Source organism: Mustela putorius, unplaced genomic scaffold, assembly GCF_011764305.1.
Source record: "Mustela putorius furo isolate JIRA1106 unplaced genomic scaffold, ASM1176430v1.1 tig00000835_pilon_pilon_pilon, whole genome shotgun sequence".
Classification (NCBI taxonomy): Eukaryota; Metazoa; Chordata; class Mammalia; order Carnivora; family Mustelidae; genus Mustela; species Mustela putorius.
In genome coordinates, this window is record NW_025421492.1 from 8,849,058 (window position 1) to 8,863,904 (window position 14,847).

Sequence of the window (14,847 nt, forward strand, 5' to 3'; positions counted from 1 at the left end):
TTATTTGACAGAGAGAGATCACAAGTAGGCAGAGAAGCAGGCAGAGAGATAGGGGGAAGCAGGTTCCTCGCTGAGCACAGAGCCCGATGCGGGGCTCGATCCCAGGACCCTGAGATCATGACCCGAGCCGAAGGCAGAGGCTTTAGCCCACTGAGCCACCCAGGTGCCCCTGGGATGGAGGAACCTTAACCAGTCCAGAGCTCCAACACCACAGGAAGCCCCGACCGCCCCTCCCAGGCCCCAGCTGTGGCCTTCCTGCTCGGGCTGGAGATGGGGCTGTACCCCCCGCCTGACCCTCTTCCACCATTTTAATCCAGGCTCCTATTACCTTATTCTTGACGTCTGCATTTTTCCTCCCAAACTCTCCTAAGATTCCTCTCCCCACCTGCTTGCTCTGTCCTGCAGTCCAGAACGCGTCTTCCCAGCTGGTGCCCAAGAAGCGATGGCCCCACTCCTGTGCCCGCCCAGCCTCCTCCAGAGCCCAACCAGGCATGCCGACTCCTGCGGCCACCCCTCTCTGCACCCTCAGCCTAGACCTAGACCTTCTCCCTTCCACGAATCAAAGGCTCTCCTGTAATTCAAAATCCACCCAAAACACGTCCCAGAGGAACAGGCTTTTGAGACCTTGGGTCAGACGGGGGTTTCTTGGGTCTGATGACGAAGGCAGGAGCAACAACCCCCACCCCCACCCCACACACAAATTCATTAACTTCAGCAAATTTAAAGTCTTTTGTACTGAAAAGGAAAATATCAGGAAAGTGAAAAGACAACCCACCGGATGGGAGAAAAAAATCACGGATCATACGCCTGACAAGGCTGTAGTGCCAGTGCAATACGGAACCCTGCAACTCAGTAATGAAGACGGACCACCGAGTTTAAAGCGGGCAGAGGACTGGAACAGAAGTTTCCCCAAAGACACACAGATGGCCAAAAAGCACATGAAAAGATGTTCAACCTCATTATCATAGGGAAATGCAAACCGAAACCACACGGAGACCGGAGGGCCCACGTGACACCCACGAGGACGGCTAGAATCGACAGGCCACACAGTAACAGGCGTCGGTGGGATGCCGGGTCGGAACCCTCAGGCGCCACTGTGGACGCAGCATGGCCGCACCTCAAACCGTTCAACCCAGAGCCGCGGTCCGACCCAACAGTGCCACCTGGTCTGCTCCCAGAGAAAGGAAAGCAAGTGTGCAGCGGAAACTTGTACGTGACCTTCACGGCAGCATTACCTGTAACAGCCAGAAGATGCCGGACACCCAGATGTCCGCCAGCGGAAGAACAGGCGCAGGTACATCCACACAACCAGACTGTGGTCCGGCCTCCGCAGCCGAGCGCGGATACGTCGTGCACGGCGGAGCCTGGGAGCACGGTCCGCTTCCCCACGGCTCTGTTTACGTCCAGCATCCTAGAGACAGCCGGTCCAGGGCCGCCGAGGGCCAGGGGTGGGGCAGGTTGGGAGCATATGGAGGGTGACGGCCAGCAGGCAGGAAGTTTCTCCGTGGGGGGAGGAAAGTGCTCTACCGCGACACGGAGGAGGCGGCCGCACAGTTCCGTGGGCCGGACTCCTCCCACCTGCGCCCCCGAAACGGGTGATGGGGTCGCGACAAAGCTGGGCAAGGGTCCGGAGGTCCCGTGCCCTCTCCAGGCGCACCGCTCTCCCCAAATCTGCGCGTCTCCACCGGCCTGAAGCTCTCTGAAGAGCTCGTCTGAATGACCAAACAGACGTTTCTTATAGATCATCATATTGCGATTTATTTATCCACTTTTGCTGATCCTTTCGTCCACCCGTGGACACCGGGGCTGCTTCTGCGTTACAGCTGCCGTGAACGGTGCGGCTGTGAACGAGTCTGCAAGCAGTGCAGGACCCTGCTGTCCGCTCTCCTGGGTCGATTCCCAGAAGCAGAACTACCGGATCATCTGGTGATTTTCTTTTTATTTCTTAAGGACCCCATACTGCTCTGCACAGTGGCGGCACCAGGGCGCCTGCCCGGCACCAGGGCACAAGGGCTCCTGTCCCCTGGCCACCACCGCCTGCTGCTTTTCTTCTTCTGGGAGCAGCCACGCTCCTGGTGTGAGGGGGCCTCAGTGTGGTTTGATCTGCAGGTCCCTGAGGGTCAGCGATGCTGAGCACCTTTTCTCGCGCTTCTTGCCCACTTGTACATCGGCCTTGGAAACATTTTTCCGGTCTTTGTTTGTTTCTTAATTGGGTTGTTTGGATTTTTTGTCATTGAGTTTTAGAAGCTCTTTCTGTAGACTTAATGTCACCCCTCACTGGACAGAGGCCCTGCGCATATTTCGTCCCATTCTGCCGGTCGCGATTTTGTTCCTGGACAACCTCCTGACGCATGAGACTCGTGGTTTATAAGTCCAATTTGCCTTTTTGGTTCTTCCTGTGCCTTTGGTGTCACATCCAAGAAATCACTACCAAATCCAACGAAAGCATCTGATGATGCTTTTCTCCCGTGTTTTCTTCTAAGAATGTTGCTGTTTCAGGTGTTGATTTAGGTCTCTGTTCCCTTTTGAGTATTTCTACGCACGGTGGCAGGTAAGGGTCTAACCTCGTTCTCTTGCACGTGGACGTCCCGTTTCCGCAGCACCACGGGCTGGGAACAATGCTCCTTCTCCACTGAACGGTCTTGGCACCCCTGCTGCAAGCCACTGAACACACAGGGAGGGGTCGTTTCTGGGCTCCAGCTCTATCCCACGGGTCTGTCTATACGCCGGCAGGGCAGCCTCGATGGCACCTGCACAGTCATTTTTGAAATCTGAAGGTATGTCCTCTAGTTTTGTTCTTTTTGAGACTGTTTTGACAATTTCAGGTCCCTCAATATTCCATGTGAATTTCAGGACAGGTTTTTCTATTTCTGGAAAAAAAAAAAAATCACTGGGATTTTGAAAGGGTTCCACTAAACCTGCGGCTGCCTTGGGTCGTGTTGATATTTTGACAATCCTGAAACTTCCAGGCGTGGATGCGGAATGTCTTCCCTTCTACTCATGTCTTCAAGTTCCTGCAACAGTGCTCTAGTTTCCACTGCACGAGTCTGCTACCTCCTCGGTTAGTCTCCGTAGTACCACGAACGGGATCGTTTTTGTCATTTCCTGACTGCCCGGCAGTCTGCTCGGTCTCAGGGGACTGAGCTGTTGCGTCATTTCCTACATTATGAGGCTTGAATCCTGGGGCACCCGGGTGGCTCGGTCCGTTGAGGTCCAACTGTTGATTTTGGTTCAGGTCACGCTCAAAGGGTTGGGGATGGAGCCCCACGCCGGGCCCTGTGCTCAGTGGGGGTCTGCTGGGGACTCTCCTGTCCCTCTAAAATCTTAAAAGAAAAGCCTTGAATCTCTGCCTTCCAGAGATGTCTGTGAACTCAGCTTCCCATCCATGGGCCATCGTCTCTAGCCAGAGGCATCAGCAGCCTCTACTCCGACCCACCTCTGACCCACGGACAGTCCTTCCCCATCACAGCAGCTCGGACTTGGAAAATTGAGACAATGTCAGATTCAGCTGCCAGGGTGTCCCGTGTGTGCTGGGCATATGAAGAGTGGCCACAGGACCTAGCCAGTGAGCGGTGGCAGCCCGGGAGCTGCCGCACACACAGGCGGGCTACGGAGCGGCAGGTACGGGAACAGTGTGACCTCACTGTGAGCATGTGCCGTGGCCACAAACCAGGTGGTTGGCCTCAGTGAGTCTGCAGGTAGCAAGGCTCCCCAGGGAGGGGATACCCTGCCCCAGTCCCGGCACAGGCCTCCCACTGCACATTCTGACTTGAAGCTGCTCACTAGACTTCTGTCATGCGTCGCACGAACAGACCCACCAGGGAGAACTGGGTAAGGAAGGGGCTGTAAGCCATCACGGGACGGACGGCCGGCAGACCGAGGGAGAGCAGCACAGACAGGAGGCCCCAGGGGAGTGGGGTCGTGGATGCTGCCTTCACACACACAGGACCACCCTGGGAGGGGCTGGGCTGCATGGACCTCAGGGAAAAAGCATGGGAACGTCAGGTGCTACTACGGGGCCTCGAACAGAGCCTTGGGCAGGGGTCCTCACGCCTGGGGAGGAGGCTCCCCATCACAGGAAGCAAGTAAGTACGAGAAAAGCACCGGCAGGAACGACGAAGCTTCAGAGCAAGCCCATCCACGGGGGCCCCGGGAAGTCCCGTCGACATCTGGTTCCAGCGCCACGGGCGACTTCCACAGGCTGGGGGAGGGCTCCACCCAGTGCCTTCGAGACCCGTTCCACACGGGCCTCCCGTGACCGGGAGGGCATCTAAACACACGGAGGGCCCTGCGGAGACACACGGCTGCCACCTAAAGTGTATCTCGGGACACAGCCCCCACCGCCGGGCACCGGAGCCACCTCCGCTCACCTGTGCTCCCACAACAAGGCTCCAGGTTCAACCCGGGAGACCCCGTACCACGCATCTGTTTCACAAGGGGGTCGCGGCGTCCCCTTGCGTGTTCCGCACAAACACATCTGCCCACGCGTCCAGATGTCTGCTCTCTACCTGGCGTCTCACAGGTACAACTTAAAACACAGCGGCCAAGTCTGTACACATTTGGTTTTTACCAAACATGCGGGCACACTGGTACCAACAGATGCGGTGAGAGCGACTCCGGTCCACTTACCTCATTCCCTCGGTGGACTGGTGGCGGTAGTTGCGGTAGAGCTGTGGGACCCCCAGCATGGCCTCAGTCAGCACAGCCAGGAAGCCCAGGGTCTCCACAAACAGGGCCGAGTCCATGGACAGGTATGTGACGTAGCCCGCCACTCCCGTGAAGGCCAGGACACACTGCACGTAGTCCCCAAAGCTGCTCCAGTGCCAGAAGTGGTGAGGGTCAAAGTCTAGGGCAAGAGGGAGAAAGAAATGTCAACCAGGCATACGGGTCATGGTCAGCATGAGGACAGGATGCGGACTGAGTGAGGTCGAGGTCCGTGTACAGAAGACAGATACGGGCTGTGGGGCTCCATAAGCTCTCGACCCAGGCCGTGGTGAGGGAGCCCTGGTGAGGGAGCCGTGATACAGATACGAATTCAACGTAAAAACGCTAGAATCCTTCAATCCGCTGATGGCATGGGCAGGGACCCCACTGGAGCCTCCGAACGCTCGTCCTGGGTGAAATGCTTGCCCCTTCCCTCCACGACTGCACTGCTAGCCACGCGTCTCAGTTCTTCAGACGTAAAAGAGGAATAACTTAATCTCCCTCCTAGGGCTGTTTCAGCGGTTAATCTTCTGAACCCTACAGAGTGCCCAGCCCGTAAGCGCCCAGCAAAGCTACGTGCATGCCATCACTGCACACATCACTGAGGGAATGTCGTCTGCTCCACGGATGCGTCCTGCAGAAACCAAACTCACAGGCACTCACCATCAGCAAACCACAAGAAGTTCCTGGGCTTTGGCAGATAAACACGGGAGGCCCTGGGGACAGAGGTGGCTTCAGGGAAGGTCAGGAAAATGGAGACACATACAGAGAGAACATGGGGGGGCACGATGCGCCCCAGGACTGGCCTGGCCCTCACTGGCAGGGTCTGGGCGTGGGCAAGGGTGCGGGCTAGGGGGCTGGCCACCCAGGGGCCGGGAAGTACCCTGAAGGGAATGTCCAGCCCGCGTACAGGAGCCTGTCCTCTCCGCCCCCGGCCCTCCCTCCCAGCTCCACCCCTCACTCTGTACGAGAACACCCCCCCAGGTCTGAGCTAGAAAGCAGGTGGTGTGTGGGCAGGAGGCCAGAGGAGGGGGACACAGTGTGCAGGTGTGCCGACACGTCCCAGAGCAGGGCGCAGTGGGAGCGGCTCTACCTCCTGAGCAAAGCCCGGCTGCCCGGTAGGGGTGGCCTGGGACCCGGGGCTGGGAGCTGACACTGAGGCATCCCCTACAGAAAACACGGAATCCCAAGACGGTGCAGCAGGGACACCTCAGACCTGGGGGGCTCCTGCCCTTGTGCCGGGGAGTGCAGGGAGCACGTTCAGAGCCGAGGACGGGGGCCAGGACCGGGATGAGCTAAGGCCGGCGGGAGACGGTTCGGGGCCAGAGCAGAGCCAACAAGGCCTGCGCTCAGTCTGTCCGGAGCCTCCTCTGTCGGGTTCCCCAGGATCACGTCAGTTAACAAAGAACTAACAGAAAATCCTACCAAAAGCTTCTGGGAAAAGACTGAAACTAGACCCTTGCCTTCACATATACAAAAATTAACTCCAAATGGATCAAAGCCCTAAACATGAGAAACCAAACTCTGAGCAGAAAATACAGAAAGCTTCAGGGTGTCGGGTCTTCAATGGTCTCTCCGATGTGACAGCAAAAGCCAAAATAAATAGGGTGATATCAAAATTTGAGGCTTCGGTGTTTCTAAGAAAAAAGCTCTTTGACATTATTGGTCTTGGCAACAATTTTTTGGATATGACATCAAAAGTGCAAGGAATGGGGCGCCGGGGGGGCTCCGTCGTTAAGCCTCTGCCTTCAGCTCAGGTCATGATCCCAGGGTCCTGGGATCGAGCCCCGCATCGGGCTCCCTGCTCAGCAAGGAGCCTGCTTCCTCCTCTCTCTGCTTGTGATCCCTCTCTTACTGCGTCTCTATCAAATGAATAAATAAAATCTTAAAAAAAAAAGTGCAAGGAATAAAAGCAAGAATGAGTGGAACCACATCAAAACAGACAACCAACGAACCAACCAGCAAAACGAAAAGGAGACCTACTGAGTAGGAGAAAATATGTGCGAACTGTCAGTCTTACTGGGGTTATACCAGATCATATATGAAACCCATTCAGCACAAAGGGGAGAAAGTTTAAAAAGCCAATCCAGTTAAAAAACGGTCACGGGACTGACTAGATTAGCAGACTAGGTCTTTTCCCAAGTAGACACTCCGATGGCCGATGGACGCTCGGACAGATGCTCAAGTCCCTCGGCGCCAGGGAAGTGCCCATCGGAACCCCGACGAGACCGCGCTGCAGCTGCCGGAAGGCGAGACGCGGGAAGACGAGGGACAGCAGGTGCGGGCGAGCAGGCGGAGAAGGGGCCGCGCGCCGCTGGTGGGAAGGCGGGCTGGTGTGGCCGCCACGGGGACGGTACAGAGGCTCCTCAGAAAGTCAAAAGCGGGGCTACCCCGTGCTCTGGCAGCCCCCCGGTGGCCCCCTCTGGAACAGAGCCTGAGGGGAGGCAGGCAGCATCCGGAAGACGTATCCGGGCCCCACGCCCACTGCGGCTTCACGCACAGCAGCCAACAACCCGAGTGACCGTCGAGAGAGGACGAGATAACGGTTCAGCCATTAAAAAGGCAGGGGGGGGGGGTCTTGCCTCTAGTGACAACACAGACAGAAACGGAGGACGTCATGTGAGTAAAACCCATCAGAGAAGGACACGCCCTGTATGTTCTCCCTCAGACGCGGAATCCAAAATGCCCAACTCAGAGAAACGGAGAGCAGAACGGTGGCTGCCAGGACTGGGCTGGGGAGAGGTCAGTCCCAGGGTACACACCTCCAGTTTGGGGCCTGATGTACAGAACGGAACCGTAAGTAACGCCCGAGCGCGGCTGGCTCGGCTCGTGGAGCGCGCGACTCCTGATCTTGGGGTCACGTGTTCAAGCCCCGCGCTGGGTACAGAGTTTTTAAAAAAACTTTAAAAAAAAAAAGGTGCCTGGGGAGGCTCAGTAGGTTAAGCAACTAACTGCCTTCAGCTCAGGTCGTGACCCCGGGTCCTGGGATCGAGCCCCACGTCGGGCTCCCTGCTCAGCACGGGGCCTGCTTCTCCCTCTGCCTCTGCCTCCGTCTGCTTGTACGCTCTCGGCGTCAAATAAATACACAAAATATTTTTTAAAAATTAAAATTAAAATTAAAAAAATTTTCAAATGTGTTGAGAGAATACATCTTAAAAATAATATAATAAAAATAAAGTAATTGTGTGAAGGTGTGGAAGTATTACTTAATCTTACCATGCACTTAGTTCACAACATCTGTGTATTAAAACATCACACTGCAGGTCTTAAATTTAAAGGGTTATATGTCAATAATATCTCAATAGAGCTGAGAAAATTGATCTTTTTAAAAAATCTGTGTTTCAAAAGACATAATCAACAGTGAAATGCAACCCAGGGAACAGGAGGAGGTCGCTGCGGATCCCAGGTCCAGGGAGGAACTCGTGGGTGTGGAATATACAGAAGGCGCACAGCTCGGGAACCAGCCAGCTCATTTTCAAAAAGGGCGGAGGGCGTGTTTCCGCGAGGGCCTGCGGCGACGCATGAAGAGGTCCCCAGGGCCGCTCATCGTTGGAGAAGCGCAAGTCAAAACCAAGTGCGCCGCCGCTTCACGGCCCTTCCAGCAACAGAAGTCGGCGGGGGCGAGGACGCGGCGACACGGGGCCCTCGCGGGCTGCTGGTGGGGCGCGGAGGCTCTCCCGGAAAGCGCAGAGGGCGTCCTGGCAACGGCGAACAAGGCATCACCGCAGGAGCCGCGACTCTCTTTCCGGGTGTGCGCCCGGAGAGCGGGGCCAGGGGCTCGGGGACAGCTGCGCCCGGGGTCCCAGCGGCGGGGCTCCCGGGAGCGGGACCCAGAAGCCACTTGCTGTCTGTCAGCAGGTGGACGGAGACGCAAACCGTGGCCCACACGTCGACGGAGCATTAGTCCGCCGTGAAACGGAAGATTCTGCACCGTGCGAAAACACGGATGGACCTGGCGGGCGTTATGTGCAGGGCAACAAGCCCAGGACAGAAAGGAAGGGGACGCGGAGTCCCCGTGCCTCCAGGCGCAGCGATTCGAATCCAGAGCGAAGGAAGCAGAAGACGCGGTCCGTCGCCATCGCTGCTGCGGCCGGGAGAGGGCTGCGGCGTCCGTCCAGGCTGGTGAGGTCTGGGCTGTGGGGGAGGAAGACCCGGGGGGAGGCGCCTTCACACGCAGCAGCCACGGGAGGTGAGGGGCGTACGGAGGCCCCGAACGGGAAAACTGAGCTTCCACCCCCCTTCCCGCCACCGCAGAGACCAGCCTTCCTCCCCCACACGACTGAGCAATGGGCAGCATGTACGTCTGCAGGTCACGAGGCAGGAAAGGACCGTGACCTCTGGCAGATGGGAAACAGGCAAAGGGAACCCAGAACTGACTGCCACAGGTAGGGCTAGAGCGAGTTTCTGGGGACCCAGGCTGGGCCCACAGAAACCCGGAGCTGCGTCCAGGAAACGAGGCAGCTGGAGTCGGCAGGACAAAACTCCAGGAAGCAGGACAGCACGGAGAACGCGGGAGGTCTGCAGAGCGTCCTGCCCAGGCCCTTGGCGGGGCACCGACCGCAAGCCCAGGGAAAGAACCACCGGGCGGGTAAGCGCTCACCGTGCCCAGCGTCCATCCACAAAGGGCCAGGAGTGCCCCTGCCCGCCAGAAGGGGAGCCTCCCGATTCTCTGGGCTTTGGGAGTCACCAGTCCAGACTGGGCAACGCTCTGGTCCCAGCCGACTCATCAGAAAAGCAAGACCTAAAAAGATCAAACTGTTTCCAAGCTCCTTCAGTGCACCCCCAGAACAAAGCTCACGCACCTGTGGAAACTGAAGACGCCCCAGCGACAGGGGCGGTCGGACAGCCACAGCGGAGCAGCCAGCGGAAAGGAAACGTGACCCACGATGCAGCGACAGATCGGCCGACTGCAAAGACACGCACAGCCAAAGTGCACGTTGGCATTTAGCTGACAAAGCGATCAAAACCGCCGTTATAACTCTGTTCCGCATGCTCACAAGGTCAGAGACAGAAAATTCTGTATTTATAGGACACTGTGAGTCATAAACCGAAGCAGCACAAGAAACCTGAGGAAAACCGTGTCATCGTAACGACATCTCAATACGAATAGTAACACGGGAACCATGGCGGCAGCCAGGACCGCGCACACGCGGAGGAACGGGGAACGCGCCCTCGGGTCGCTCGTCCGGCGCAGCCCAGGCGGCGAGAGCTCACGGGCGCCGACAGAGAAAAACGCATCCGCTTAGACTGCCAGACCTCACGGAAATGTCTTCCAACATGAAGGTGGGCGATAAAGACTTTTTTACATTTAAAAGCTTAAAAACTCCATCACCAGAGAGCCGTGGCGCCAGAAACCTTACGGAGAAGGGCAGCGGCACCGGATGGAAATCCGGATCTGACATCTCCGGCAAGGACGCGGCAACTAAGTGGGTAGATGTATACGATACTTTTCTCATAATCTCATTCTCTTTAGTAAGTGACTCGAACAAAAATAAGAACAAAAGAGCAGGGGTTCAGCACACGCAAAGGACAGCCGCCCAGGGACCGACGGCAGAGACGGGGCAAGCAGACCCCGCCGCGGGCCGGGCTCTCGGCAGCACGCGCAGCGCCCGGGCGTCCCCCCAGGGCAGACGGAGGGAAAGATGACCACGGTAAGCCTCAAGCCACTGCCCATGCATGGATACGGCAAAAGAGAATCTAAAGTCAGCAAAGAAAATTAGAAAGTATTTTTGCCTTGAGTGTAGCTAACACGAGGCAACAAGTCCACCGGCCGCTGCTAGAGCCCCTGGCCGCCCACTTGGCCGCGGTGCCTGTGCCAGAGCCAGGGTGCAGGAGGGCAGGCGAGGAACAGGTCACAGCCACCGGCAATGGGCGCCGGGCGGCTCCACCGGCGGGGCGTCCAGCTCTTGGTTTCCGCTCAGGCTGTGAGCTTGGGGTCGTGGGATCGAGCCCCACGTCGGGCTCTGTGCTCGGCGGGGAGCCTGCTTGGAAGTCTCTCCCTCTCTGCTGCCCCTGCCGCTCACGCTCCCTCGAGAAAAAAGTCAATCGATCTTTAAACCCAAAGTGAACAGATAAAAGGAAGTAAGAATAACAGAAACCAATACCCAGAAAACGGGAAAAAAGAGAAAACCAGTGAAACCAAAACGAGACCCACCATCTCTAGGCAGGATAAACACGAAGCTGTAAAGGAGTCAAGAGGAAATGAATAAAACAAGTAACCAATCCCCATCAGGAAGCTGAATGTGAATTAAAAACTTCCCACAAACGGGGCGCCTGGGTGGCTCAGTGGGTTAAGCTGCTGCCTTCAGCTCAGGTCATGATCTCAGGGTCCCGGGATCAAGTCCCACATCGGGCTCTCTGCTCAGCGGGGAGCCTGCTTCCCCTTCTCTCTCTGCCTCTCTGCCTACTTGTGATCTTTGTCAAATAAATAAAATCTTAAAAAAAAAACAAAAACTTCCCACAAAGATAACTCCGGGCACAGACGGCTTCCCCGAGGGACCTCACAAGCTCGAGTAAACCGAGAAGTACGGAGCAACTCCCAGCTCACTCCACGGCGCCGGCATCGCTCCGACACCAACCCCGGATTAAGGCATCGTAAGCGAACCACAGACCAACAGCTTTCGTGAACGCAGACGTAAGAACTCGGAAGAGGCTGCGGCAAAAAAACCCGCACACAGAAGGGTTAGCCCCTCGCGACAGAGCAGGTTCATCCCGGAGCACAGGGCTGCGGGACTGCCCAGGAACCAATCACACGATGCACTACGTCTTATTAAACTAAAACAGGAAAACATACGCTCATCTCAACAGGTGAACGAAAAGCATCTGACCGACTCCACACACAGTCCTGATGAACAATGGAGGAATAAAGGGAACTTCCGCGACCTGAGGACAAAACACAGAAAAACCCTGCGGCTAACCCCACGCTCGTGCGGACACCCTGAGACGGGGAAGCCTGAGACCAGGAACGGGACAGGAGGGCTCCCCAGCGCTGCTCGACACCCCCCAGAGTTCGTCATGGCGACGAAGCAGGAGACATGAGACACGTCTGCCCGGGAAGGAAGAGGGAGCCTCACCTCTCCTCGCTGGTGACGTGATCATGACTGCACTTCACAGACACGGAAGGAACCCACTAGAACCCTTGAGCTCAGCAAGGTCGCAGACGGTACGCTCGGCACACAACAACCAACAGGGTCTCTCCGTACGAGCAGTGAGCAATGAGAAAGTAGAATCTAAAGAGCAAGACCGTGTAGGACACCACCGAGTGTGAGTCCCTCAGGGATCCGTGAGACGTGTGGGAGCAGCACACAGTGAAATTCAGACACTTGGCGCTCGTGGGCCAGAAGCCTCGGTGCTCTGTGCGGGTTCCCAGACCAGCCCCGGGTCCTGTGATCTTTCTAGAAGGACTGACACAGGAGGAGCGTAACTCCTCCAGCAACAAACTACTGACAACGGGAGTCAGGCTCCACCGAGGAAGCTCCTGGAGACTCAAGGCCCAGAGTTTTTACTGCAGACACCCTGCCTGGCACGTCTCACAATCCCACTTCCAGAAAGAAAGCAAGCGTCCAGCACATCCCCCGTCATACCCAAGTCCAGGCACAAAGAGCCCCTCCCCCAGGGCTGGGACGGAGGCAAAGTCTCCTGGAAATCCGGACGCCAGCCCCGGGCCAGCTGCGCACACGGGCCCTTCTAAGGCTGCTGTGTGAACACCTTCTGCATTACTGCCAGATGTCAGTTTCCCCCAGATCAACCTGAGATTCAAAATAATCCCCAAATCCTAGCATGTTTTTTGTAGAAATTGACAGACTGATTCTAAAATTCTACCGAAACGCACAGAATCCAGAACAACTTGGAAGACTAACAACACCTGATTGCAAGACTTCTCACCAAGACAGTGTGGTCCTGACCAGGGACGCAGGAATCAGACGCTGGTCTTCGATAAACACACGAAGGCAACCGAGCAGACAGAAGACAGTGTCTGGACAACCACATGCGGATACGGGCTGTAGCGAACCCTCACACCAACAAACACGAACTCAGAGCGGGTCACGGACCGGAACACAGAGCCCAGGGGCGCCTGGGGGGCTCCGTGCATGAGGCCTCTGCCTTCGGGATCCTGGGATCGAGTCCCGAGTCCGGCTCCCTGCTCGGTGGGGGGTCTGTGTCGCCCCCGGCCCCTCCCCCCACGCTTGGGTGCGCTCTCTCTCACACTCAGATAAATAAATAAAATCTTTAGCATAAATAAGTAAGTGTAAAAGACAGAAAAACAGTTATGCGAAGGTTTCTGATACATCAAAAGCATCACCCATAAAGGAACAAACTGGTAAAGTGGATTTTATAAAATTAAAAATGTTAAAGAAAAAAATACCCTCAGAGCTCGGTGAGAACAGCGTCCCGGCTGGCCGATCGGGCACCTCACCAGCGAGGACGCAGAGACAACAGCTGGCCCGGCCAAGGTGCCCAGCATCACCCGTGAGAGGAGAACCACACCGAGATGCCCACGCGTCCTTCCAAGGCCTGCAAACGAAAGGAGGCGCAGACTCGGTGTGGACGAGGTGCCAGCCAGGAGCCCACTCGCCGCGGGGGGCGCTGGGCAGCACCAAGGAAGCCGAACCCACTCACTGTCGGGTCCGGCCAGTGCACGCCCATTGGTACCCCGGGGAGAGAAGGCACACGGTCGCACAAGGACCCGTCCATGGACATTCTGAGCAGCCTTATTTGGACCAGCCCCACGGCACAGCTACAAGGCCCGGTACCACCGACACCAGCACGGGCGGACCGCTCCCGCCGTAGCTCGGACACACTGCAGGCAGCCCTGCTGTGTGGACGGAGCCAGCGGAACAGGAGACAAGCAGGACGACCCCGTCTGTGCTGAAGTCCAGTCCGTGCAAGCGGACGTGCAGGGGAAGCGGTCAGTGGTGCCTGCTGGCGCGGAGGCAGCTGGGGTGACCGAGGGAACTCGGGGGGCAGCACGCTTGGGCTCTCAGACCGCACTGCGGAGGGGGTCACAGACACGCATCCACACTCACCCAAACCGCACACCTTGATACAGGCTCGCTGTGTGCTGACTGTGTCTCAGCAACATGGGGTGGCCCCCAGGGACTGGGGAGCCACGGAGCCACATGGTGGGAAGAAGGACCCCCAGTGCTCAGGAGCCACCCTGGGCTCCGTCCACACCGCCAGACCACAGGCTCCTGAGCTACATCCAGGGGCGACAACACAGGACGGCAGCTGTACTAGGGATTTCCACAAAAGCGGAAAAGAGCCCATTCCCGGCTGAGACCCCTGCTGCTGCCCAGGGTCCCAGGCCTAATCCCCACCCCGGGCGGCTGGAGAGGCGGGCCTCCCCCCGCAGCACAGCCCGTGGACACTCTGTCTGGGCGGGCCGTCACCCCTCACATACCCTGTCACCCCTCACATACCCTGCGCGTCTCGCGAGCTTCCCCGCCCTCCCAGCTCCGCCTCGATGCTCACCCCAGGCCACACGGCCACCCACTGGGGGAGCCCAGCAGCCCCCGCCTCTGTGATCCAGGCTTTCCCGTTTGCTGCTCTCTGTCCACACCCGGCTCTCAGGAGCACACACTCCCCAGACCACAGGACAGACGTCCATTCCTGTGGGACACAGCCCTCGGTTCACACGTTCCTTTTCTTCCCTCATACTGCGGACCCCACCTTTTCTGGGGGGAGATGTTCCTGAGTTTCTGGGGTTCCGGGGTGGGGAGGGTAGCCCCGTGGCCAAGCGCAAGAGGTACCCTAAGCGACACGGGCCTCGGCCAGCAAAGCTGGGGACGCAGCAAGCTGCCCGGTTTCCCAGCTCTGTGCTCATGGGCATGGCACTGTGGAAAGTGTGTCCACAGAGCAGAAGCCAGGTCTGGCCCCTGACCCCGAGAACACCACACCGGTCACCAAGCTCTCTGTGCCCACCTGGCACCCTTCTTCCCAATTCCTACCCAACCAGAAATTCGGGGGGGGGGGGATGCGGTGCCACTCATGACTGCCAGTGTCCTTTGCTGGGGTAGGAAGTGACGGTCCCACACGCACAAGTCCCAAGAGCCGCAGGGGCCCATGGCCCAGGGACCCCACAGGACAGTCCTGACCAGTGACACGTCTCTGCCAATGGCGCCTCGGCTGTGCCTCAGCACAGAC

The 14,847-nt window shown here is 57.6% G+C and overlaps 1 protein-coding gene and 1 long non-coding RNA gene across 4 annotated transcripts in view; both read right to left on the bottom strand.

Annotated features, from left to right (window-relative positions):
- SLC66A2 (solute carrier family 66 member 2) overlaps positions 1-14,847 on the bottom strand; it is a 47,283-nt gene that overhangs the window by 5,595 nt on the left and 26,841 nt on the right. For 2 of the 3 annotated variants that reach the window (XM_045085279.1, XM_045085280.1), the window contains one exon: positions 4,630-4,846. In XM_045085279.1, coding sequence (XP_044941214.1) covers positions 4,630-4,846 — 217 coding nt within the window. Of the gene's footprint in view, positions 1-4,629; positions 4,847-7,851; positions 8,839-9,506; positions 9,612-14,847 lie in introns of those variants that run through there. The other variant, XM_045085278.1, reaches the window with a different exon arrangement.
- On the bottom strand, positions 716-4,623 carry LOC123393414. Its single transcript, XR_006608196.1, has 2 exons — positions 4,371-4,623; positions 716-4,288 (listed from the first exon to the last, which is right to left on the bottom strand). It is a non-coding gene; the product is annotated as an uncharacterized LOC123393414 (long non-coding RNA).